The sequence below is a fragment of the Mobula hypostoma genome, chromosome 3, assembly GCF_963921235.1.
Source record: "Mobula hypostoma chromosome 3, sMobHyp1.1, whole genome shotgun sequence".
In the NCBI taxonomy this organism is placed as follows: domain Eukaryota; kingdom Metazoa; phylum Chordata; class Chondrichthyes; order Myliobatiformes; family Myliobatidae; genus Mobula; species Mobula hypostoma.
The window spans coordinates 226,928,840-226,955,193 of NC_086099.1; the positions used below are offsets into that span (position 1 = coordinate 226,928,840).

General features: G+C 48.5%; 1 protein-coding gene across 1 annotated transcript in view; it reads right to left on the minus strand.

Moving 5' to 3' along the window:
- The window catches only part of LOC134344592 (NFX1-type zinc finger-containing protein 1-like), a 75,757-nt gene that overhangs the window by 23,525 nt on the left and 25,878 nt on the right, over positions 1-26,354 (minus strand). The window contains exons 4-9 of the mRNA XM_063044669.1: positions 25,797-25,937; positions 21,943-22,088; positions 13,135-13,275; positions 8,150-8,336; positions 2,338-2,452; positions 922-1,044 (exon numbers count right to left, since the gene is read on the minus strand). Coding sequence (XP_062900739.1) covers positions 922-1,044; positions 2,338-2,452; positions 8,150-8,336; positions 13,135-13,275; positions 21,943-22,088; positions 25,797-25,937 — 853 coding nt within the window. The remainder of the gene's footprint in view (positions 1-921; positions 1,045-2,337; positions 2,453-8,149; positions 8,337-13,134; positions 13,276-21,942; positions 22,089-25,796; positions 25,938-26,354) is intronic.

A 26,354-nucleotide genomic window follows, 5' to 3' on the forward strand; every position in this document is an offset into this window, starting at 1 on the left:
GGACGGACCGGTTCACAGCGGCAGTGGGTGGGGTTCAATCCCCGTCACTGTCTGTGAGGAGTTTGTACATTTTCCCAGTGACCGCGTGGGTTTCCTCCGGGGGCCCTGGTTTCCTCCCACAGTCCAAAGACGTAGCGGGTAGGGTGAGTGAGTTGTGGGCGTGCTATATTGGCACTGGAAACATGGCAACACTGACAGGCTGCCCCCAGAACATCCTCGGACTGCATTGGCTGTTGATGCAAGTGGCACATTTCACTGTACGTTCGATGGCATGTAACAAATAAAGTTCATCTTTCATTTTGAACCTGATGGCATTCTCCATTTTCAGGCGCCCTTGTCCACCCCCCCCCGCCCTCTCTCTCCCCTCCTGGTCTACCCAGCTCTTCCTCCGCCCACTCCAGCCCCTATCACGCTGTTTCTTTGTTCCTCTACCTGCACACGCTCTCCCCAACCCCCTCATTTCGTCCAACCTCCCTTCCTACAGGTCCCACCACCTGCAGCCCTCTCTCGCCTCCATCCATCACCTGCTGGCCTCTACTTTCCGCTCCTCCATCTGCCCATCGCCTCCCCTCACCTGGATCCACCCATCAGCCGTTTATCCCTCACCCCATTATACCTCCCACCTCTCAGTCTGAAACATCACCTATCCATTCCCTTCCACACATACTGCCTGACCTGTTGAGTTCACCCAGCATTTTGTTTCTCCGGATGAACTGTTAGCCAATTAGCCAATCAGGGGCTAATATGCCTGCTCGAAACTGGGATTGCACTGTGCACTAAAGCAATGGTGAAATGCTGAGCAGGGAGAAAGGAATTGGGCAACATCCTGGGAGGCTGTAAAGCCACCCCTCCTACAGAGCTTCCTCCCTTTGGCCCATCAGCAGGACTGCTTTCCCAGTCGCAGGGTGACAGGGCAGGTACCTGTAGAGGCGCCAACGGTGCTCCAGGGACAGGTCCCACACGCTCTCGATCTTCTGCACTTCCTCTGCGGTCATGACGCTCTGATCAGTCAAGTGTCTTTGAATGGCCAGCTCCTGCTGGTCCCTGCAGGCCGGGAGAGGGGGTGATCAGTGGGGCATCATACACATACCTTTCCCCACCGATGGCTCCTCCCTGCTGACAACCCCTCCCCACCATCCCCAGTCACAGTGGGGCACCACACACACACACCGTTTCCCACCGACAACCCCTCCCCACCATCCCCAGTCACAGTGGGGTGCCACACACACACTGTTCCCCACTGACAACCCCTCCCCACCATCCCCAGTCACAGTGGGGCGCCACACACACACACCGTTCCCCGACAACCCTCCCAACAACCGTTCCTACCTCTGACAGCCCCTCCCACCCACAGAAAAGGTTAGGGAAGATGCCAGGTGTAGTTTTTTCAGAAGTACATACAGTGAGAGTGGTGGGTGTGTGGAACACCCTGCTAGGAGTGGTAGGAGAAGCAGATACATTAGGAACATTTAAGAGACACTCAAGATGGGCACGTGGACGATAGAAAAATGAAGGGTTATGTGGGAGGGAAGGGGTAGATTGATCTTAGTGTAGGTTACAAGGTTGGCACAATATTGCAAGCTGAAAGCTCTGTACTGTGCTGTAATGTTCTGTTTCACTCTCTAGAAACAGTGAGGACAATTCCCTGGATTGGGAAATCTATAACTGGAGGACAGAACTCCACACAGAATTTCTCATTTAAGACCTGAAAGGAGAACCGAGGAAAGTGTTAGATCAGTTGAAGCAGGCTTATCTAGGTTGGCAACATTGGGAACAGAATGGTCTATATTATTCTGGAGTCATAGAACAACACAGCACAGGTACAGTCCTTCAGCCCATCTCATCAGAGCCAGACTACTAACCTGCCTAATGCCATTGGTCTGCACCCAGATCAGAGCCCTCCCTCCATACCGCACCTATCCAGGTACCCATCCGAATTTCTTTTCAACGTTAAAATCAAACCAGCCTCGACCCCTTCTGCTGGCAGCTCGTTCCACACATCACCACCCTCTGAGTGAAGTTTTACCTCATGTTCCCCTCAAACAATTCCCCTCTTACCTTTAACCTATGACCTCTAGTTCTAGTCTCATCCAACGGAATCTCCCTCATTCTTCTACGATCCAAGGAGTAAATATCCAACCTTTCCCTAAAACTCAGGTCCTCAGCAGGCTTGTACATTGTACTGTTCTATGCTCCCACTTGGCCGTTGAGAAACATCGGGCACTGGGAGCTGAGCACAGGTCCAATCACTCAGACAGGACACCGGTTTGCAGCTGGCGTACCCCAGTGACGTTTCGCTACGTTGCGAGCAGCCTCCGTGAGCCACGGGCACTGTACCTTGTGTTGGCGTCGACGATGCAGGCAAACTTCTCACTGGCCCACTGCTCTGCGCTGCACGGAGACGACTTCCACTCACCCTCCTCTTCGTCAGAGGCCGCAAAGTCGGAGTTAGCTGCAGCGGGAAAGGGAGAGGCTTCGATTGGTTCATCGCTGTGAAAAGCTCGTTTTGCACAGATCAGATCAAGCACACGGTGCACTCAGGTAGAACGGTATCAGAATGCAGAAGGAAGTGTCACAGTGCCCGTAAACAGTAAGGTGCAAGACCATAATGAGATAGATCGTGAGGCCCAGAGTCCATCTCATTATACCAGGAGACAGATCAATAGTCTGATAACCATGGGATAGAGCCTGTCCACAAGCCTCGAGGTGCGTGCCCTCTGGCTTTTTTATCTTCTGCCTGATGAGAGGGGGAGAAGGGTGAATGACTGGGGCTGGGTGTCTTGTTTTTTTTTTAAAAAAGCCCCTCTCTCATATCCTCTCAAAACCACCTTCCTTTTATCTGAAACCTTATGCCTTCTCATTTTTGATACCCCAACAGAAGGAAATTGGGTGGTGAGGTGGAGATACGTCTCCACCAAGCGAGGTGTAAGGCACTGATTCCATCCACTAGCCTCCCTTGGGCAAGGTGTAGCAGCTGCTCAGCTCTCCCCCACCACCCCCACCTCCACCACGAGCAGGGTGACATGTAGCCATGGGAGCAGGTGGTGGACGGTCGTACGAGCAGCTGGTGCATATCACAAGTCCTGGTTATGCGATCACCGATGCCAGGCAGACAATCTCTGAAGAGTATTGATAATGGCAGGGGTCACCCATCTTGTAAAGACACTGCCCAGAAAAGGCAATGGCAAACCAGTTCTGTAGAACTTGCCAAGAACAATCATGGTGACAGAAAGACCACGATCGCCTACGTCATCCCACGTGGCAGGTAACAAACGCACAGAGGGAAAAGATTCCAACTATCTGCCCAGGTTATTTCTTGAGCAGTTTGATTGGGGCATGACTGCGCAAGCGCGTGGACATCAGCCAGTGAGAACAGCAAGAAGAGCTAAAAGGAAGACACCTTATAGAGCAGGCGAGAAAGTAAGGAGGCATGGGATCCAAGGGGAAATTGCTTTGTGTATCCAGAACTGGCTTGCCCACAGAAGGCAAAGAGTGGTTGTAGAAAGGTCATATTCTGCATGGAGGTTGGCTCCCAATGGTGCGCCTCAGGGATCTGTTCCCAGACCCCAAAGCTGTGCTTACCTGAGAAATTATCTAGGGTTACCCATAGCCCTCTTTTTTTTTTTGAGCTCCATATACCTGTCCAGGAGTCTCTTAAAAGACTCTATTGTATCTGCCTCCACCACCGTCACCAGCAGCCCATTCCACGCACTCACCACTGTGTAAAAAAAAACTTATGCCTGACATCTCTTCTGTACCTACATCCAAGCACCTTAAAACTGTGCCCTCTCGTGCTAGCCATTTCAGCCCTGGGAAAAAGCCTCTGACTATCCACACGATCAATGCCTGTCATAATCTTATACACCTCTATCAGGTCACATCTCATCCTCCTTCAGTCCAAGGGAAAAAGGTCAAGTTCACTCAACCTATTCTCATATGGCATGCTCTCCAATCCAGGCAACATCCTTGTAAATCTCCTCTGCACCTTTCTATGGTTTCCACATCCTTCCTATACTCCAAGTGGGGTCTGACCAGGGTCCTATATAGCTGTAACATTACCTCTCAGATCTTGAACTCTATCCCACGGTTGACGAAGGCCAGTACACAATATCCCTTCTTAACCACAGAGTCAACCTGCGCAGCAGCTTTGAGTGTCCTATGGACTCGGACCCCAAGATCCCTCTGATACTCCACAATGCCAAGAGTCTTACCATTAATACTATATTCTGTCATCATATTTGACCTACCAAAATGAACCACCTCACACTTATCTGGGTTAAACTCCATCTGCCACTTCTCAGCCCAGCTTTGCATCCTATCAATGTCCCACTGTAACCTCTGACAGCCCTCCACACTATCCACAACACCCCCAACCTTTGTGTCATCAGCAAATTTACTAACCCATCCCTCCACTTCCTCATCCAGGTCATTTATAAAAATCACAAAGAGAAGGGTTCCCAGAACAGATCCCTGAGGCACACCACTGGTCACCATCCTCCATGCAGAATATGACCCATCTACAACCACTCTTTGCCTTCTGTGGGCAAGCCAGTTCTGGATCCACAAAGCAATGTCCCCTTGGATCCCATGCCTCCTTACCTTCTCAATGAGTCTTGCATGGGGTACCTTATCAAATGCCTTGCTGAAATCCATATAGACTACATCTACTGCTCTACCTTCATCAATGTGTTTAGTCACATCCTCAAAAATTTCAGTCAGGCTCGTAAGGCAGGACCTGCCTTTGACAAAGCCACACTGACCATTCCTAATCATATCATGGCTCTCCAAATGTTCATAAATCCTTCCTCTCAGGATCTTCTCCATCAACTTACCAATCACTGAAGTAAGATTCACTGGTCTATAATTTCCTGGGCTATCTCTACTCCCTTTCTAGAATAAGGGAACAACACTCACAACCCTCCCATCCTCCGGAACCTCTCCCATCCCCATTGATGATGCAAAGATCATTGCCAGAGGCTCAAGAATCTCCTCCCTCGCCTCCCACAGTAGCCTGGGGTATATCTCATCCGGTCCCAGTGACTTATCCAACTCGATGCTTTCCAAAAGCCCCAGCACATCCTCTTTCTTAATATCTACATTTTCAAGCTTTTCAGTCCACTGCAAATCATCCCTAGAATCGCCAAGATCCTTTTCCGTACTGAATACTGAAGTATTCATTAAGTACCTCCGCTACCTCCTCCGGTTCCATACACATTTTTCCACTGTCACACTTGATTGGTCCTATTTTCTCACGTCTTATCCTCTTGCACTTCATGTACTTATAGAATGCCTTGGGGTTTTCCTTAATCCTGTCTGCCAAGGCCTTCTCATGGCCCCTTCTGGCTCTCCTAATTTCTTTCTTAAACTCCTTCCTGCTAGCCTTATAATCTTCTAGAATCTCCCTCATTACCTAGTTTTATGAACCATCCGTAAACTCTTCTTTTCTTCTTGACTAGATTTACAACAGCCTTTGTACACCACAGTTCCTGTACCCTACCATCCTTTCCCTGTCTCATTGAAACATACCTACGCAGAACACCACGCAAATATCTCCTGAACATTTGCCACATTTCTTCCGTACATTTCCCTGAGAACATCTGTTCCCAATTTATGCTTCCAAGTTCTTGCCTGAGAGCCTCATATTTCCCTTTACTCCAATTAAACACTTTCCTAACTTGTCTGTTCTTGTCCCTCTCCAATGTTACGGTAATGGAAATAAAATTATGATCACTATCTCCAAAATGCTCTCCCACTGAGAGATCTGACATCTGACCAGGTTCATTTCCCAATACCAGATCAAGTACAGCCTCTCCTCTTGTAGCCTTATCTACATATTGTGTCAAGAAACCTTCTGGAACACACCTGACAAACTCCACCCCATCTAAACCTCTCACTCCAGGGAGATGCCAATCAATATTTAGGAACTTAAAATCTCCCACCACAGCAACCCTGTTATTATTACTCCTTTCCAGAATCTGTCTCCCTATCTGCTCCTCGATGTCCCTGTTACTATTGGGTGGTCTATAAAAATCACCCAGTAGAGTTATTGACCCCTTCCTGTTCCAAACTTTCACCCACAGAGACTCCATAGACAATCCCTCCACGTCTTCCTCCTTTTCTGCAGCTGTGACACTATCTCTGATCAGCAACACCACGCCCCCACCTCTTTTGCCTCCCTCCCTGTCCTTTCTGAAACATCTAAAACCTGGCACTCAAAGTAACCATTCCTGCCCCTGAACCATCTAAGTCTCTGTAATGGCCACAACATCATAGCCCCAAGTACAGATCCACACTCTAAGCTCATCTGCTTTGTTCACAATACTCCTTGCATTAAAATAGACACATCTCAAACCATTGGTCTGAGCGCATCCCTTCTTTATCACCTGCATATCCTCCCTCACACACCGTCTACAAGCTTTCTCTATTTGTGAGCCAACAGCTTCTTCCCCAGTCTCTTCAGTTCGGTTCCCACCCCCCCACCAATTCTAGTTTAAACTCTCCCCAGTAGCCTTAGCAGACCTCCCCGCCAGGATATTGGTCCCTCTGGGATTCAAGTGCAACCCATCCTTTTTGTACAGGTCACTCCTGCCCCAAAAGGGGTCCCAATGATCCAGAAATCTGAATCCCTGCCCCCTGCTCCAATCCCTCAGTCACGCATTTATCCTCCACCTCATTCTATTCCTATACTCACTGTTACGTGGCACAGGCAGTAATCCCGAGATTGACTACCTTTGAGGTCCAGCCTCTCAACTTGCTTCCTAACTCCCTGTAGTCTGTTTTCAGGACCTCCTCCCTTTTCCTACCTATGTCATTGGTACAATATGTACCACGACCTCTGGCTGTTCCCCTTCCCACTTCAGGATATTGTGGAACGCGATCAGAAACATCCTGGGCCCTGGCACCTGGGAGGCAAACTACCATCCATGCTTCTTTCCTGCGTCCACACAATTGCCTGTCTGACCCCCTAACTATAGAGTCCCCTATCACTGCTGCCATCCTCTTCCTTTCCCTACCCTTCTGAGCCACAGGGCCAGACTCTGTGCCAAAGGCATGGCCACTGTCGCTTCCCCCAGGTAGGCTGTTCCCCCCCCCCCGCCAACAGTACTCAGACAGGAGTACTTATTGTTAAGGGGGACAGCCACTGAGGTACTCTCTAGTATCTGCCTCCTGCCCTTCCCTCTCCTGACTGTTACCCACTTATCAGTCTCCCCAGGCCCCGGTGTGACCACCTGCCTATAGCTCCTCTCTATCACCTCCTCACTCTCCCTGACCAGACGAAGGTCATCAAGCTGCATCTCCAGTTCCCTAACCCGATCCCTAAGGAGCTGCAGCTCGACACACCTGGTGCAGATATGGCTGTTTAGGAGGCTGGGAATCTCCCAGACATCCATCTGACATCCAGTACAGAACACTGGCCTCACACACATTCTTCCTGTCTGTATTCTACACAGATAACCTACCTCGCCTCAACCCGTTATCACCGAAGCCCCATTGAGCCAAAGCCTTCCTACTCTGTTCTCCTCTACTCTGATGCCCACTCTATATATCCCTTTTAAACTCTTCTCGCTGTTCTCACTGGCTGACGTCCACGCGCTTGCGCAGTCATGCCCCGATTAAACAGCTGAAGAAATAACCGTCTCCCTTTAAACTCTTCTTGCTGTTCTGACTGGCTGATGTCCACGTGCTTGCACAGTCGTGCCTTGATCAAACCGCTGATAACCAACAACATCCCATGCACCATCGGTCCACAGGACATGACACACAGGGACTTGGGGGCTCGATTACATTTTTTGTGTGTTTGTTGCTATCTTATATGTGCTTTGTGCTGTGTATGGCCATTGGTATTGTGTTTTGTACCTTGGCCCTGGAGTAATGCTGCTTCATTTGGCTGCATTCATGTGTGGTTAAATGACAATTAAACTTGAACTTGATTCAAGAGTCCTGATATAGATTATTCCTCTCCATAGATGCTGTGTGACCTGCTGAAAGACTGGGAGTGGGGTGAGAATATTCCCTGGGAATTCCAGCCCCTTCCCTCAGTAACCCACCGAATAGCCTTGAGGAGGGTTTGAAGACTGGCCGCTGGTCATTGGCCAAGTTCCAGACCCCAGCAGGCATGAGGTCCACTGGGATGGTGAAGCAGACTTGCCTGATGTGGCTGCCTCTGGCACTGGGCCCAGTGGACAGTGGTCGATGGGACTGGTGCTTCCCTGTGCCTGTTCCCTGCCCACATCCTGCAGTTCAGGATTCCAGTCCGTGTCCATCGGAGACCAGAGGTGGAAGGGTATATTCAGCCAGTCCAGGATAACCCCGCTCTTCGAGTCACTGAGGGGAATCTGTAGCGTGGGGAAAGGTGCCAGAGAAAGTGTAACTGCCTGTCCAAGGGCTCCCAGTCAAACCCTAACCTTGTCCATGCACCAGCTGTCCTCCCCCGAATCCCTTCTGTTCTCTCTCCCTGTGACCATCCCCTCCCTCACTCCACTGGTAAAGCTCCACCATTCTCCCCTCGATCCCTCCCCCCCGTCCCCATGACCATCCCCTCCCTCGCCCCACTGCCAAACCTCCATTCTCCCCAATCCCTCCTCCCCTCCTCCCTCCCCATGACCATCCCCTCCCTTGCTCCACCTGTAAAGCTCCACCATTCTCCCCTCAATCCCTCCTCCCCTCGATTCCTGAAACCCTTCCTCTCTCCCCATGACCATCCCCTCCCTCACACCACCGCCAAACCACCATTCTCCCTTCAATCCCTCCTCCCCTTGATTCCTGAAACCCTTTCTCTCTCCTGACCATCCCCTCCCTCACACCACTGCCAAACCTCCATCATTCTCCCCTCAATCCCTCCTCCCCTTGATTCCTGCATCCCTTTCTCTCTCCTCATAACCATTCCCTCCCTCGCTCCACCGCTAAAGCTCCACCATTCTCCCCTCAATCCCTCCTCCCCTCGATTCCTGCAACCCTCTCTCCTCATAACCATCCCCTCCCTCACACCACCGCCAAACCTCCACCATTCCCCCCTCAATCCCTCCTCCCTCCTCATGACCATCCCCTCCCTCGCCCCACCGCTAAAGCTCCACCATTCTCCCCAATCCCTCCTCCCCTCCTCCCTCCCCATGACCATCCCCTCCCTCACACCACCACCAAACCTCCACCATTCCCCCCTCAATCCCTCCTCCCTCCCCATGACCATCCCCTCCCTCGCCCCACCGCTAAAGCTCCACCATTCTCCCCAATCCCTCCTCCCCTCCTCCCTCCCCATGAACATCCCCTCCCTCACACCACCGCCAAACCTCCACCATTCCCCCCTCAATCCCTCCTCCCTCCCCATGACCATCCCCTCCCTCGCCCCACCGCTAAAGTTCCACCATTCTCCCCAATCCCTTCTCCCCTCCTCCCTCCCCATGATCATCCCCTCCCTCACACCACCGCCAAACCTCCACCATTCCCCCCTCAATCCCTCCTCCCTCCCCATGACCATCCCCTCCCTCGCCCCACCACTAAAGTTCCACCATTCTCCCCAATCCCTCCTCCCCTCCTCCCTCCCCATGACCATCCCCTCCCTTGCCCCACCACTAAAGCTCCACCATTCTCCCCAATCCCTCCTCCCCTCCTCCCTCCCCATGACCATCCCCTCCCTTGCCCCACCACTAAAGTTCCACCATTCTCCCCAATCCCTCCTCCCCTCCTCCCTCCCCATGACCATCCCCTCCCTTGCCCCACCACTAAAGTTCCACCATTCTCCCCAATCCCTCCTCCCCTCCTCCCTCCCCATGACTATTCCCTCGCCCCACCACTAAAGCTCCACCATTCTCCCCAATCCCTCCTCCCCCTCCCTCCCCATGACCATCCCCTCCCTTGCCCCACCACTAAAGCTCCACCATTCTCCCCTCAATCTCTCCTCCCCTCCTCTCTCCCCATGACCATCCCCTCCCTCACACCACCGCCAAACCACCATTCTCCCTTCAATCCCTCTTCACCATCTTGCCCTCGATTCCTGCAACCATGACCCTCATCTCCCACTTCCCCATCTCCAGACTTCCATTGCTCTTCGTCCCTCCTTCCCTCCCCCGAATCCCTGGAACCCCTTACTTCCCTCCCTCTCTCCCTCTGAGTCTCCCTTCCCTCCCACCACACCACCAAACCTCCACCATCTTCCCCACCCTCCCTGGGACCTCTCACAACTCTCCCCACCACCTGCCCCTCCCTCCACAAGACCCCACCACTCGCTTGTCCCTCACACAAATCCCCCACCCCCCAATCTTCCTCGGAAATCGCCCACCACTTGCTTGCTCATCGTTAACCTCCACTCCCTCCTGGGAACAGCTCCCACCCACTTACTTCCCCACCAATTCTCCCTCCATGGAACATCACCTATCCCCATATCCCTTCCTCCGCACACCCTTCACTTTCCCACTCCAACCTACAAAAGGGGGTGCCTAAGGAAGGCGGCATCCATCATTGAGGACCCTCATCACCCAGGAGATGCTCTCTTCTCAATGCTACCACCAGGGAGGAGGTACAGGAGCCTGAACACACACTCAACGATTCAGGAACAGCTTCTTTCCCTCTGCCATCAGATTTTTGAATGGACAATGAACCCATGAATACTACCTCATTGTTTTTGCTATTTTTACACTACTTATTTAATGCACAGAAATCTACAACACATAACAGGCCCTTCAGCCCACAATGTTGTGCCGACCATGTAACCTACTCCAGAAGCTGCCTAGAATTTCCCTACCCCATAGCCCTCTATTTTTCTAAGCTCCATGTACCTTTCTAAACGTCCCCTAAAAGACGCTATTGTATCCACTTCTACCACCATTGCTGGCAGTGCATTCCACGCACCAACCACTCTCTTGCCGCTGACATCCCCTTGTACCTACTTCCAAGCACCTTGAAACTATACCCCCTCGTGTTAGCCATTTCAGCCCTGGGGTAAAGCCTCTGGCTATCTGCATGATCAATGCCTCTCATCATCTTATACATCTCTATCAGGTCACCTCTTAGCCTCTGTCGTTCTGAGAAGAAAAGGCCAAGTTCCCTCAACCTATTCTCATAAAGCATGCGCTCCAATCCAGGCAACATCCTTGTAAATCTCCTCTGCAATCTCTCTATAGTATCCATATCTTTCCTGCAGTGAGGTGAGCAGAAATAAACACAGTACTCCAAGTGGTGTCTAACCATGGTCTTCTACAGCTGTAACATTACGTCATGGCTCTTGAACTCAGTCCCACGGTTGATGAAGGCCATCACACCGTACACCTTCTCAACCACACTGTCAACCTGCACAGCAGCTTTGAGTATCCTATGGGCATGGACCCCAAGATCCCTCTGATCCTCCACACTGCCAAGAGTCTTACCATTAATACTAGATTCTGTCCTCAAATTTGACCATCCAAAATGAACCACTTCACACTTATCTGGGTTGAACTCCATCTGCCACTTCTCAGCCCAGTTTTACATCCCATCAATGTCCCGCTGTAACCTCTAACAACCCTTCAGACTATCCACAACACCCCAAACTTACTAACCCACAACTTACTAACCCACCCTTCTATTTCTTCACCCAGGTCATTTATAAAAATCACAAAGAGGAGCAATCCCAGAACAGATCCCCCGCGGATCACCACTGGTCACCAACCTCCATGGAGAATACGAACCATAGACAACCACCCTTTTCCTTCTGTGCACAAGCCAATTCTGGATCCACAAAACAAGGTCTCCTTGGATCCCTTGCTTCCTTACTTTCTGAAGGAGCCTTGCATGGGAATCTTATCAAATGCCTTACTGAAATCCATATACACCACGTTCACTGCTCCAACTTCAATTTGTTTTGTTACCTCCTCAACGAATTCAATCAGGCTTGTAAGGCGTGACCTGCCTGTGACAAAGCCATGCTGACTATCGCTAATCAGATTATGTCTCTCCAAATGTTCACAAATCCTGCTTCTCAGGATCTTCTCCAACAACTTGCCCACCGCTGAAGTAAGAGTCACTGGTCTATAATTTCCTGAGTCATCCTTTCTCCCTTTTCTGAACAAGAGAACAACATGTCAAAAGCTTTTCTCTTCTTCTTAAACTAGATTTTCTACATCCTTTGTACACAATGATTCTTTTCCCTGCCTCAATGGAACACACCTATGCAGAACTCCATGCAAATGTTCCCTGAACATTTGCCACATTTCTGCCATGCATTTCCCTGAGAACATCCGCTCCCAATTTACGTTCCCAAGTTCCTGCCGAATAGCATATTTCCCCCTACCCTAATTAAATGTTTTACCAAATTGTCTGTCTCTATCCCTCTCCAGCACTATGGTAAAGGAGACAGAATTGTGATCACCATCTCCAAGAGATCTGACACCTGAGCAGGTTCATTTCCCAGTACCAGATCAAGTACAGCCTCTCCTCTAGTTGGCTTATCTACATATTGCATCAGGAAGCCTTTCTGAACACACCTAATATACTCTACCCCATCTGATCCCCTTGCTCCAAGGAGATTCCAGTCAATATTAGGAAAGTTAAAATCTCCCATCACAACAACTCTATTATGATTGCACCGTTCCAGAATCTTCCTCCCTATCTGCTCCTCGATGTCTCTCTTACTATTGGGGGTGGGGCTATAAAAAATAACACCCAGTAGAGTTATTGCCCCTTTCCTGTTTCTGACTTCCACCCACACTGACTCAGTAGACCATCCCTCCATGACTTCCTCCTTTTCTGCAGCCACGTACACATCTTTGATTAGCAATGCCACACCCCCTCCTCTTTTTGCCTCCCTCCATGTCCCTTTTGAAACATCTAAAGCCCGGCATGTTCAGCCGCCATTCCTGTCCCTAAGACTTAAGTACATTATTTAGTTTTGTAATTTATAGTTTCTTAAAAAATTAATACGAATTGTAACGTACTGCTGCCACGAAACAAATTTCAAAACAACAGATGCCAGCAGTATTATGCCCAATTGAAATTCTGATTCTGAACCCACCATCTTCCTTTTCCTATCCCCATCTTACCCCCTTTTCCTACCTCCCCAAGACCCAGGCATGCCCTCTTGTCCCCACCCAGCTGTAACAACCCTGCACCGACCCACTGACACACCCTTCCCTCCACTGACCAAGGATCCCCGGCCTCATTTACCGAGGGCAACCCCAGTTCCTTCGCATCAGCCTCCATTTCGGGGGCCAGCTCGTCGTCTCGCAGGATTCCCAACTGGAGCATCTCCAGGACCTTGGAGCAGTCAGCGATGTTCGCCTTGGTGACTTCGATCTTCTCTTTAATCTGCAACAGGTCAGAGCCGTCACAGGGACCTGGCCTCTTGAGGGTTAATTATACATTGTAATTCTACCTGCCTCTGGCATTTCAAAACTGCCCACACCTTGTTTTCTGGCATCTCCTCAAAGTCCTTCCCTCCCTCCCTAGAACAGCTCCTCCCTCACCTCCATTTCCTTCATGAAACAGCACCATGTACACTGCATTCCTGTTAATTGGGTCATCGGTTAGTTGAGGCAGCTTCTCATTTGGGACAACTCTAAACGAATAAAAACTAATGGGGAAAAGAGCCGTGATTCCCTTCATTTTTTTTTTGGGACACTATGCCACTTAATTACAACAGGAGAAGGGTGCCAAAGTTTCTAACTAATGTCAATCTTGTGCTGTTGTCTAGCCGTGAGTCACTGCACCTTGCTTAGAGCGATCAGTTTCTGAAATAGTGATCAGTGTTTGTGTTCAAAAAGCAGTGATTTTTGTCACTGATAGCAGTAAGACAATTCAGAACAGTTTTCTGCCTGGCCTGCTGCGTTCACCAGCAACTTTGATGTGTGTTGCTTGAATTTCCAGCGTCTGCAGAATTCCTGTTGTTCCAGAACAGTTTTGCTCACTTTGGTTTCAAGAATCCAGGCCCTGGAGATGCCAGAAACTGCAAGGAGTGAAAACGAAATGATTTCACCACTTCAGCCAGTTAGGAACTACAAATAATCTGAAGGGATCCACAGTCATCTTGAATGTTACCATGAAAATGGAGAGTACAACCCTCAAAAGCAACGTATGAAGGCAGTCCATTATCTGCGCTGATTTGGTTCATGTACGATCCATCAAAATAACATGGCTACGTAGACTGATGAATTCCTCCATCAATAAATAAAAGACAACAGACAATAGACAATAGGTGCAGGAGTAGGCCATTCGGCCCTTCGAGCCAGCGCCGCCATTCACTGTGATCATGGCTGATCATCCACAATCAGTATCCAGTTCCTGCCTTATCCCCATAACCTTTGATTCCGCTATCAGAGATTAAGGGAGCTAGGGCTTTACTCTTTGGGGAGAAGGAGGATGAGAGGAGACATGATAGAGGTGTACAAGATAATAAGAGGAATAGATAGAGTGGATAGCCAGCGCCTCTTCCCCAGGGCACCACTGCTCAATACAAGAGGACATGGCTTTAAGGTAAGGGGTGGGAAGTTCAAGGGGGATATTAGAGGAAGGTTTTTTACTCAGAGAGTGGTTGGTGTGTGGAATGCACTGCCTGAGTCAGTGGTGGAGGCTGATACACCAGTGAAGTTTAAGAGACTACTAGGCAGGTATATGGAGGAATCTAAGGTGGGGGCTTATATGGGAGGCAGGGTTTGAGGGTCAGCACAACATTGTGGGCCGAAGGGTCTGTACTGTGTTGTACTATTCTATGTTCTATCTTTAAGAGCTCTATCCATCTCTTTCTTGAAAGCATCCAGAAATTTGGCCTCCTCAGCCTTCTGGGGCAGAGCATTCCATACATCCACCACTCTCTGGGTGAAAAAGTTTTTCCTCAACTCCATTCTAAATGGCCTACCCCTTATTCTTAAACTGTGGCCTCTGGTTCTGGACTCACCCATCAGCGGGAACATGCTTCCTGCCTCCAGCGTGTCCAATCCCTTAATAATCTTATATGTTTCAATAAGATCCCCTCTCAGCCTTCTAAATTCCAGAGTATACAAGCCCAGTCGCTCCAATCTTTCGACATATGACAGTCCCGCCATCCCAGGAATTAACCTTGTGAACCTACGCTGCACTCCCTCAATAGCAAGAATGTCCTTCCTCAAATTTGGAGACCAAAACTGCACACAGTACTGCAGGTGTGGTCTCACCAGGGCCCTGTACAGCTGCAGAAGGACCTCTTTGCTCTTATACTCAATTCCCCTTGTTATGAAGGCCAGCATGCCATTAGCTTTCTTCACTGCCTGCTGTACCTGCATGCTTGCTTTCAGTGACTGATGTACAAGAACACTTAGATCTCGTTGTACTTCCCCTTTTCCTAACTTGACCATGCATCTGCCCACTCACCCAGCCTGTCCAAGTCACCCTGCATTCTCATAACATCCTCCTCACATTTCACACTGCCACCCAGTTTTGTGTCATCGGTAAATTTGCTAATGTTACTTTTAATTCCCTCATCTAAATCGTTAATATATATTGTAAACAGCTGCGGTCCCAGCACTGAACCCTGCGGTACCCCACTGGTCACCGCCTGCCATTCCGAAAGGGACCCGTTAATCGCTACTCTTTGTTTTCTGTCAGCCAGCCAATTTTCAATCCATGTCAGTACTCTGCTCCCAATACCATGTCAGTACTCTGCTCCCAATACCATGTGCCCTAATTTTGCTCACTAATCTCCTATGTGGGACTTTATCAAAGGCTTTCTGAGACTCCAGGTACGCTACATCCACTGGCTCTCCCTTGTCCATTTTCATAGTTACATCCTCAAAAAATTCCAGAAGGGACTAATACAGTTTCATAGTGTTGTTGAAGTATTGAGAGTATTCTGATTTAAACGCATAATTTGTTACTTAAATGGTAGTTTGTCCTTTTTATATGTTTTTAACCATTTCCATGAAACTTCAGCTAATTGGGGCAAACGCTTAATTGGGCCAAATTGTACTGTTCTTGTTGTGTCCCAATTAACCAGAGTCAACTGTATTGTAAAAGTGTTACAAACCCGCAGGTTTTGTTTGCTGTGGACTGTCACTTCAAAAGAGCGCTTCAGTGAGGCAGGGCTATGCTTTTGTTCACTGACTGGCTTGCAGCTTGTTTGAAAACAAGGGGGGAGAGGGGAGAGGGGAGACGGGGGAAAAACCTGAAAACGAGTAGCCGCTCTAGCTTGTCGAAGCTGGGTTTTGGAACTCTGCTATACCCACACAGGTGGGTTGCTTATTGATCCAATGCACATCGAATGTGTGGCTGTCACTTCGTATAATCCATAGGAGTGGATTAAGGAATGTCCTGTGGGACCACTCGAAGTTAACCCTTGCCTGGGTATGTTATGTGATAAACCCTTGAAGACGACATCCCTGTGACAGATCACTCTGGTGGTAACTTGTACGTGGATTTGGAACGGCTCGACGGAGGATCTTCGACAACTGATATTTATTAATTACCATCATGGAACCTGTGGAATTCAACGCAATTGCCTTCTCTCTACGTTTCACCCTGGATTACAAATAACTCTCTCCCATCATTCCTTCTGTGGATGAACTGAACTTTCATACTTTACCATCTCAAGACTCTAAGCTTTGTTTCCCCAAGCTTAACTTAATTTAGGAGCTATATTACACACGTAACACTGTTAACATCTGTTTATCTTGGTTAAGTTACAATATTATAAATAGATACTAATAAAGATAGTGGTTTTAACATTAAAACCCGACTCGGTGTGAAATCCATTGCTGCTGGTTTATTTCTAAAACATTACAGTTCGTAACAAAATTGGGGCCTGTGTCTGGGATATGAACAAATTTGGGGGCTTATTGATTGATTAATTATCGATTTGATTGGGGAAATCCTTTTTGATTTATTTGTGTGTGGAAATCAGCAGCAATGGATATTAGTATTGAGGAGTTTTTGGGAGATCCAACCCCGGAGGCATTAGGAAAAGCCAAAAAGGATGAAGTGTTGGCTATTGCTAATGCGCTGCACCTTACTTGGACAAAGCGGGCTATGAGGAAGCCAGAGATTCAGAGGAAAATAGTTGAGCGCTATACAGGTGTCCCCGTTTTCTGAACGTTCTCTTTACGACATTTCGCTCTTACGAAAGACCTACATTAGTACCCATTTTCGTTAACCGAAAGAGGATTTTTGCTTTTACGATAAAAGACGCTCGCTTTAAACTTGTGTTTACCCTGAGAAAGACTACCATGACCATGAAGCCTTGCGCGGGCATGTATGCGCGCATGCATGACGTGTGAATGTGTGTACGTGTGCATGCGTGACGTGCGTGTACGTGCAAATCCATGACGTGCACATGCGTGTACATGCGATTTTTTTTTCGACAAATCGATTTTGGCTCAAACTTCCCGATTCTGGTAAGTGAATACTACACTGTACCTATGTTATTTCTACTTTATATAGGCTATGTATTTATCATATCATTCCTGCTTTCACTATATGTTAGTGTTATCTTAGGTTTTATGTGCTATTTGGTATCATTTGGTAGGTTATTTTTTGGGTCTGGGAACGCTCAAATAATTTTCCCATATAAATTAATGGTAATTGCTTCTTCGCTTTAAGCCATTTCAGCTTACGAACTGTTTCATAGGAACGCTCTACACTCGGATAGCGGGGGAAACCTGTACATCTATGCAGGTGTTTGATGAGGTGGTGTTAAAAAGGTTTCCTGTGAGTAAAGAGGAGATCCAGTTACGACTGGAACAATTGAAGTTTGATAGTAGAGGCTCAGGAAAAACAAAGACAGGGGCAGTATGATGCCAGAGAAGCAGACAGACAGAGGCAGTTTGCAGCTGAAGAGGCTGACAAACAGAGGGAAGGAGCGGAAAACAGGTGGTTTGTATTGGATAAGTTAAAGCTCAAGAAAGAAGCTACTGCTTCTAAGGAGTTGGTTGTACCGTTTATTGACAGCTAGGCAGTTAAACTGGTTCCTCCATTTGATGAGACTGAGGTTGATAAATACTTCCAGCATTTTGAGAAAGTGGCTCACAGTCAAAAGTTGTCTGAAGAAAGCTGGTCTCTCTTGTTACAGAGTGCATTTAGGGGTGAGGCTCAATAAGCTTACTCTGCTTTGTCAATTAGAGATGCAGCTAATTATGAGGTAGTGAAACAGGTCGTACTCAAAGCCTATGAAATGGTTCCAGAAGTCTATAGACAAAGGTTTAGAAATTTGAGGAAATCTGTGAACCAGACTTATGTGGAATTTGCTTATGACAAGTTTGTGTGTTTTGACCGCTGGTGCACATCAAAAAATGTGAATGATGATTTCGACCGCTTGAAAGAGTTGATTTTAATTGAAGAATTTAAAAGGTGCCTCCCTGATGACATAAAGACATATTGAGATGAAAAGGATGCTGCCACTTTGCAGGAGACTGCTAGATTAGCAGATGAATTTGCTTTAACCCACAAGGTTAAGTTTACCCCGAGTAAGAGCTTCCGAAAGAGTAGCAGGGATAACCCGGGTAAACCAGAACTTAAATCTGGGACTAGTGACAAAAGTAAAGGTGAAGGGAAGCAAGTGAAGGAGAAATATTCTGGTCTTACTTGTTACTATTGTAAGAAAGCTGGTCACATTATGGCTAATTGTTCCATCCTGAAGGAGGAGGAAAAGGAGGCGGTCCTAAATGCTTGTATTCAGCAGGCTGAAACACCTATAAACCCACAGGGTTCTGAAGATTCTGATGAGGCTCAATTAAGGACTGGGAAGTCTGGCCGAGTTAAGAAAGGATTCGATCATTTTATGTCAGATGGGTTTGTCTCAGTAAAGGAAGGGTGAACCCTGGTACCAGTGAAAATTCTTCAAGTTACTGGGGCTTCTCAGTCACTTATGTTAGACAGTGTTCTAAAGTTTAGTGATGAGACTGACATTGGTGAGGTAAACCTTAAAAGGCATTGAAGGCCACGTTGTTTCGGTACCTCTGCACAAGGTAATTCTGAAGTCAGGATTAGTTTCAGGACCTGTTAAAATAGGACTCTGTTAACATCTGCTTATCTTGGTTAAGTTACGATATTATAAGTAGGTACTAATAAAGAAAGTGGTTTTAACATTAAAATCTGACTCAGTGTGAAATCTCTTGCTGCTGGTTTATTTCTAAAATGTTACAGTACGTAACAAAGGGTTAATCATCCTCCAATTTATGACATTTACTGGGAGTATTGTTATGAAGGGCCCGAACATTGTTGAGGATCCCTAATACCCAGCCCACAATCTCTCTGACCCACTACCGTCGGGAAGGAGGTTCAGGAGCATCAGGACTAGGATTGGCAGACTGGGAAACAGCTTCTTCTCTCAGGCTGAACCCTGCCGCTATTGAGGTCTCATCACTAGGGCAGGGAGCTGATTACTGCTTACCCATGCTAAATGCATTTTGAATTATATTTTATTAACTTTTCATGATTAATGGGTGGCAGGGTGGAAATAATTCTCTACCTAAGGAGGTGTAAGGCGCCCCTTCCCTCCGCTAGCCTGCAGGTCACCCTTGGGCAAGGTGTAGCACCTGCTTAACCCCCCCTCTACCGATCAGGGTCAGGTGAAGCCATGGGAGCAGGTGGTGGACGGTCGTCTGAGCAGCTGGTTATGCGACCACTGACTGCAGGCAGACAATCTCTGAAGAGTATTGCTAATGGCTGGAGTCACCCATCTTGTAAAGGCATTGCCCAGAAGGCGGCAAAGGGAAACCTCTTCAGTAGAAAAGTTTGCCAAGTACAATCCTGATGAAAGGTCTCAGCCCGAAATGCCAACTGTTTATTCACTTCAGTAGATGCTTCCTGACCTGGCCAAGTGGCAGGGTGCGCCACCCGGCTTCTGATCTTTATAAGTCTTTTACGTAGCACCTTATCAAATGCCTTCTGGAGATCCAGAAATAAAACATCCACCTGTTGCCCTCTGGCCACTGAATGAACTACATTCTACAAGTTTGTCAAACCTGTCTTTCATGACATCATGCTGAGTCTGTCTGTAAGAAAAATACCTTCCTTAATTACAGCTTCAAGCACTTTTGCGGCAATTGACTAAGCTAACTGGCTTGCAGTTACTGCAAGACCAAAGCACAGGAGCAGAATTAGGCCATTCAGCCCATCAAATCTGCTCTGCCATTCCATCATGATTGATTTATTATCTCTCTCAAGCCCACCCTCCTGCTGGAGCGGAGGAGTTTCGGAGACTGTCCATCAAAACTGGGAGCAAGGTTGGATTGGTCTAAGTGCCGAGCTGGTTTGGAAAGGTCGGACATGGGTCGGAACGTTGCTGGGGCCCGCTGTATTGTTGTGGCAGGGCTTGGGTCCCTAGTGCAGGGTTTGGACAGTCCAGTTAGACTGATAAGGCAGGGTGTCAGGACTGGAGGCGAGGGTTCGGACGATCATGCTCACTGCTCCCAGACGTTTGCTCCCCTCTCCGTGGCGCTGAGGCTGTGAGGACGGCTATGGCTGCTCCAGGCTTCGTGTCTGTGAACTTCACAGTCCGCAGTTTGATGGGCCGAGACTGAGGCTATGGGCCTACTCTGGGCTCCGGGTCTGTGAACTTCACAGTCCGCAGTTTGATGGGCCGAGACTGAGGCTATGGGCCTACTCTGGGCTCCGGGTCTGTGAACTTCACAGTCTGCTGTTTGATGGACCAAGACCAAGGCCATGGGCCTGCTCCAGGCTCCAGTTCTGTCAACTCAATTTGGCTCTGAATGCTGTTGCTTGCTTTTATTGATTGCGCAATTGTGGTTTTTTTCCATTTCTCTCACACATTGGGTGTTGGCCTCTTTTTTAAAAAATTGTTTTTCTGTAAGCAGATGAATCTCAAGGTTGTTTGATTTATACATACTTGAATAATAAATGTACTTTGAACTTTGAATTGGCTGTCTGTGGCAATGAATTCCACAGACTCACCACCCCTGGCTAAAGAAATTCCTCCTCATCTCCGTTCTAAAGGTACGTCCTTGCATTCTGAGACTGTGTCCGCTGGTCATAGGCGCCACTACTATTGGAAAACACCCTCTCAACGTCCACTCCGTACCTGACCAGAGGCCCTCCGTTGGTCAGGGTCGACCATGAATGTAGCGTCCTTTGCTGTCCAGATACACAAGCTTGGGCAGTACGATATGGAGAGCAGACATCCCACCCTGCAAAAACTCATTTCAGGGAGGTAGCACCATCAATTTGCGGGAGACCTCCGGGAGAGGTGGGATGTCTGCAATAGAGTAGCTCCTTTGCAGCCAGCCAGCTAGTTTAAATAACGTTAGCTATGCTAATGAACGAATGACACCTGTTAAACTCACCTCAACATGTCTTTTACAGTCTTAACCCACCATGGGCAATAGAAAAGTCACTGTTGCAAACAGTGCAGCGAGCAACACTGTCATTATTTTGACCCCTATTAGGCAGGGGTACACTTTAGGGTAGTCTGGAGTGATGTACGATTTATATTTTATTTTTTTGGAACACTCTCCCATGGTGCGTTCTTTCTTTTCTCTCTCTCTCTCTCTCTCTCTCTCTCTCTCTCTCTCTCTCTCACGCACGCTCTCTCTCGTGGTGGCTCTCGCGCTCGCTCGCTCTGAAAAAAATTGATTTCCGTGTTATTGTATATAATCTGTGGGCATCAGGGAGCCACTATTCATATGCAGGAGACTTCCGGAACTTTCGGGAGAGGTGGGATGTCTGGGAGAGCAAACTGTTGCCCGTGTAGCAGGCTCCCCCTCTCCACACAGCTGACAAATCCAAAGGAATGGCAGAGACCCATACCGTTTGGTACCAACAGTTGCCAGTCGGCGTTGAACTCAATGTAGGGACTCCAGTTTCAGATTCTCCCCCTCAGGGTTTACTCCTGAAGCCTTCCCCATACGTGGGAACAGCAGAACAAATGATTTTTAGATGTGACTGTTCCTGCCTCGATCACTTCCCCTGTCAGGTCTCTCCGTAAGCGACAAGGAGCGTGATGGAGACATTGCCCGAGACCCGCAACAAATCCAGGTGATAAGACAGACCCACCTCTTTGAATCGGCGTCTCTGCAGGGGCGTCAACGTTGCCTGCAGCCTCTGCTTGCGAACGTTCTCCAGCGTGAACTGCTGAAGTTGCTGGCTTTTGCAAACCCCACCAATCCGCACGATACTGCAGCAGTAAGACTCAAGGAGCCCTGAAGGAGTTAAGGAGGGAAAATCAGTGTGGTTCCCAGGAAAGGTGCTCCCGAACAACAGGAATTCTGCAGATGCTGGAAATTCAAGCCACACACATCAAAGTTGCTGGTGAACGCAGCAGGCCAGGCAGCGTCTATAGGAAAAGGTACAGTCGATGTTTTGGGCCGAGACCCTTCATCAGGACTAACTGAAGGAAGAGTTAGTAAGAGATTCCTAACGTGGTTGAATTTCGCAATTGCTTCATTGTTAATCAACCTCTATGCCAAACCATTAATCTGTCTCTTCCTAACAACCTGCATCGGGGCCACAGCCCCCCCATACCCCTCCCATCCAAACTTCTCTTAAATGTTGAAATCGTCACACGTCCACCACTTGCACTGGCAGCTCTCACTCTCCACACTATCACCGCCCACTGAGTGAAGATGTTCCCCTTAAACATTTCACCTTTCACCCTTAACCCATGCCCTCCAGTTCTCATCTCACCCAACCTGAGGGGGAAAAGCCTGCTTGCATTTGCCAAATCTATACCCCTCAGAATCTTCAATAGTTCTATCAAATCTCCAAGGGATAAATAAATAAAGGCATCCATTAGTCTTGCGAGACCATGGATCTGCACCTGGAAAGTCTTCACCCTCCAGGGCGCAGGCCTGGGCAAGGTTGTATGGAAGACTGGCAGTTGCCCATGGTGCAAGTCTCCTCTCTCCACGACACCACTATTGTCCAAGGGAAGGGCATTAGGTCCCATACAGCTTGGCACCAGTGTCGTCGCAGAGCAATGTGTGATTAAGTGCCTTGCTCAAGGACACAACACGTTGCCTTGGCTGGGGCTCAAACTCGCGACCTTCAGGTCGCTAGTCTAATGCCTTAACCACTTGGCCACATGCCCACATCAGGGGATAAGTCCCAACCTTTCTCTATAACTCAAGTCCTCAAGTCCTGGCAACATGCTTTGAATTTTCTCTGCACTTGTTCAATGTTATTTGCATCCTTCCTGTAGGTCGGCGACTAAAACAGCACACAATCTCAAAACTAGGCCTCACCAGCATCTTATCCAATTTCAACATAACATCCTAACTCCTGCACTTTATACTTTGATTTATGAAGGACCATGTGCCAGAAACTTTCTTCATGACCCTATCTACCTGTGACAGTACTTTCAAGAAATTATGTATCTACATTCCCAGATCTGTCTGTTCTACCATACTGCTCACCATGCAAGATCTACCCAGTTGGTAACCCCAAAGTGCAACACCTCACTCTTGTCTGCATTAAATTCCATCTGCCACTTTCCAGCCAATTTTCTAGCTGGTCTAGATCCCACTGCCAGCTCTGATTGTCTTCGCTGTCCACTACACCCCCAATCCTGGTGTTATCTTGTCATAATGTCAGATGTCCCGAGACACAGAGAAGCTTTGGTCACCTGCCATCCAGACAGATCATTGTATGAGGCACAAGATATTAAGACATACAGATTGAAAGAATGCAAACACAAGGAAATCTGCAGATAACAGGAATTCTGCAGATGCTGGAAATTCAAGCAACACACATCAAAGTTGCTGGTGAACGCAGCAGGCCAGGCAGCATCTCTAGGAAGAGGTATAGTCGACGTTTCAGGCTGAGACCCTTCGTCAGGACTAACTGAAGGAAGAGTTAGCAAGAGATTTGAAAGTGGGAGGGGAAGGGGGAGATCCAAAATGATAGGAGAAGACAGGAGGGGGAGGGATGGAGTTAAGAGCTGGACAGGTGATTGGCAAAAAGGATATGAGAGGATCATGGGACAGGACGTCCGGGGAGAAAGACAAGGGACGGGGGTACCAGAGGATGGGCAAGGGGTACAGTCAGAGGGACAGAGGGAGAAAAAGGAGAGAGAGAGAGAAAGAATGTGTGTATAAAAATAAATAATGGATGGGGTACGAGGGGGAGGTGGGGCATTAGTGGAAGTTTGTAAAGTCAATGTTCTTGCCATCAGGTTGGAGGCTACCCAGACGGAATATAAGGTGCTGTTCCTCCAACCTGAGTGTGGCTTCATCTTTACAGTAGAGGAGGCCGTGGATAGACATGTCAGAATGGGAATGGGATGTGGAATTAAGATGTGTGGCCACTGGGAGACCGCTTTGCTGAACACCTACGCTCTGTCCGCCAGAGAAAGCAGGATGGCCAGAAGGAGTGTGTGGGGTCCCAGAAAGGGTAGGGAAGAGAGTGGAGGTTTGTTGATGGAGAAGAAAGGGATGAGAAGGTGGTTGGGGGGGGGGAGGGAGGGATGGAGGATGGAGGATATGGAGGAGGTTTGGTAGTGGCCAGGGAGGGAACGAGGATGTGTCGCTGAGACTTTATAAGCCATTGGTCAGAACACACTTGGAGAACTGCAAGCAGTTTTAAGCCCCCAGCCCCAGCTAAGAGAAGATGTGTTGGCATTGGAGAGGGTCCAAAGGAGGTTCATGAGAACGATTCTGGGGTTGGAAGGGTTAATGTCTAAGGAGCATTTGGCACCTCTGGACCTGTACCTGCTGGAATTCAGAAGGATGAGGAGATCTCTTTGAAACCTATCGAATACTGAAAGGCCTGTAAAGAGTAGCTGTGGAGAGGATGTTTCCTATAGCACGAGAGTCTATGACCAGAGGGCACAGTTTCGGATTAGAAGAACATCATTTAGAATAGAGATGAGGAGGAATTTCTTTGGCCAAAAGATGGTGAATCTGTGGAATTCATTGCCCCAGACAGCTGTGAGTGACAAATCATTGGGTGTATTTAAAGTAGAGGTTGATAATTTCTTGATTAGTCAGGGTGTCAAAGATTACAAGGAGAGGGCAGGAGAATGGGGTTCAGACGGGAAAAAAATCAGCCTTGGCGGAATGGCAGAGCAGACTCGATGGGCTGAATGGCCTAATTCTGCTCCTATATTTTACGGTCTTATGGGTGTCTCAGGGAGGAAGGGGTGTGTGTGTGTGTGTGTGTGTGTGTGTGTGTGTGTGTGTGTGTTGGGTGGCTGAGTGGGATGGAGAGAGGGTGACTGGGCTGGGAGTCTTGCAGCGTCAGGCAGGATCGGCCAACTAGACACGAGGCCCTTCTGCAGTGCCCCCACCATGAGCAGATAATGACAAGGGTCAGCGAGGACAGCGTGCTTGATGATGGACTGCAGGGATATTACTGAATCTTGAAGACGACTTGCAAAAGTAAGCACCAGGGTTAGTCAGCTGGGGAAGTGGCAGGTGAAATTTAACCGACAGGCAACGCTTCAGAGAAGCTCTCACAGAGGTGAGGTTATGTTGATTGGCTAATTGCTAAATACAAGCTATTCTGCAGATGCTGGAAACCCAGAGCAACACAGCAGATCAGACAGCATCAAACAGTTGATGGTTCCGCTCGAGTCTGGTCGTCAGGACAGGAAAGGCAGAGGACGAAAGCCGGGGAAGGGGGGGTAGAGAGGAGGGGAAGAGGGGAAGGAAGACAAGCTGGAACTGACAGGTGAAGCCAGGTGGGTGGGGAGGGTTTAATGGACGAAGAAGCTGGGGGGTGATAGATGGAAAAGGAAATGGTCTGAAGAAGGAATCAGATAGGAGAGAGGGTGGACCTTGCGAGAAAGGGAAGGAGGAGCACCGGGGGGGGGGGGTGGGGGAGGCAATAGGCAGGTGAGGAGACAAGGTTAATTGGTATTTGCTTTATCATTCCCACGTGTACCAAGATGGTGAAGAACAGGAGCACCTCACCTTCCAAAAAGAGGTCCAGCTCGTGGTCCGTGTGGCAGACGACAAGGATGGTGTTGCCCTGCCCCAGCCTCTCGGCATTCTGCCACAGCCCCTGATTGTGAAGCAGCAGCTGCACTAGCATCCGTTTAACAAAGGTCTTCCCTGGAGAACCAAGAATCAGGATTAAAATCACTGGCATCGGTCATAAAATGTGCTGTTTTACAGCCGCAGAACATTGTAATACACAACAAAAACAACTAAATTACAAGTATACAGTATGTACTATGGAAGGGACCAATAGACAATAGGTGCAGAAGTAGACCATTCGGCCCTTCGAGCCTGCACTGCCATTCTGAGATCATGGCTGATCATCTACTATCAATACTTGGTTCCTGCCTTGTCTCCATAACCCTTGATTCCCCTATCCATAAGATACCTATCTAGCTCCTTCTTGAAAGAGTCCAGAGAATTGGCCTCCACTGCCTTCTGAGGCAGTGCGTTCCACACCTCCACAACTCACTGGGAGAAGAAGTTCCTCCTCAACTCTGTCCTAAATGACCTACCCCTTATTCTTAAACT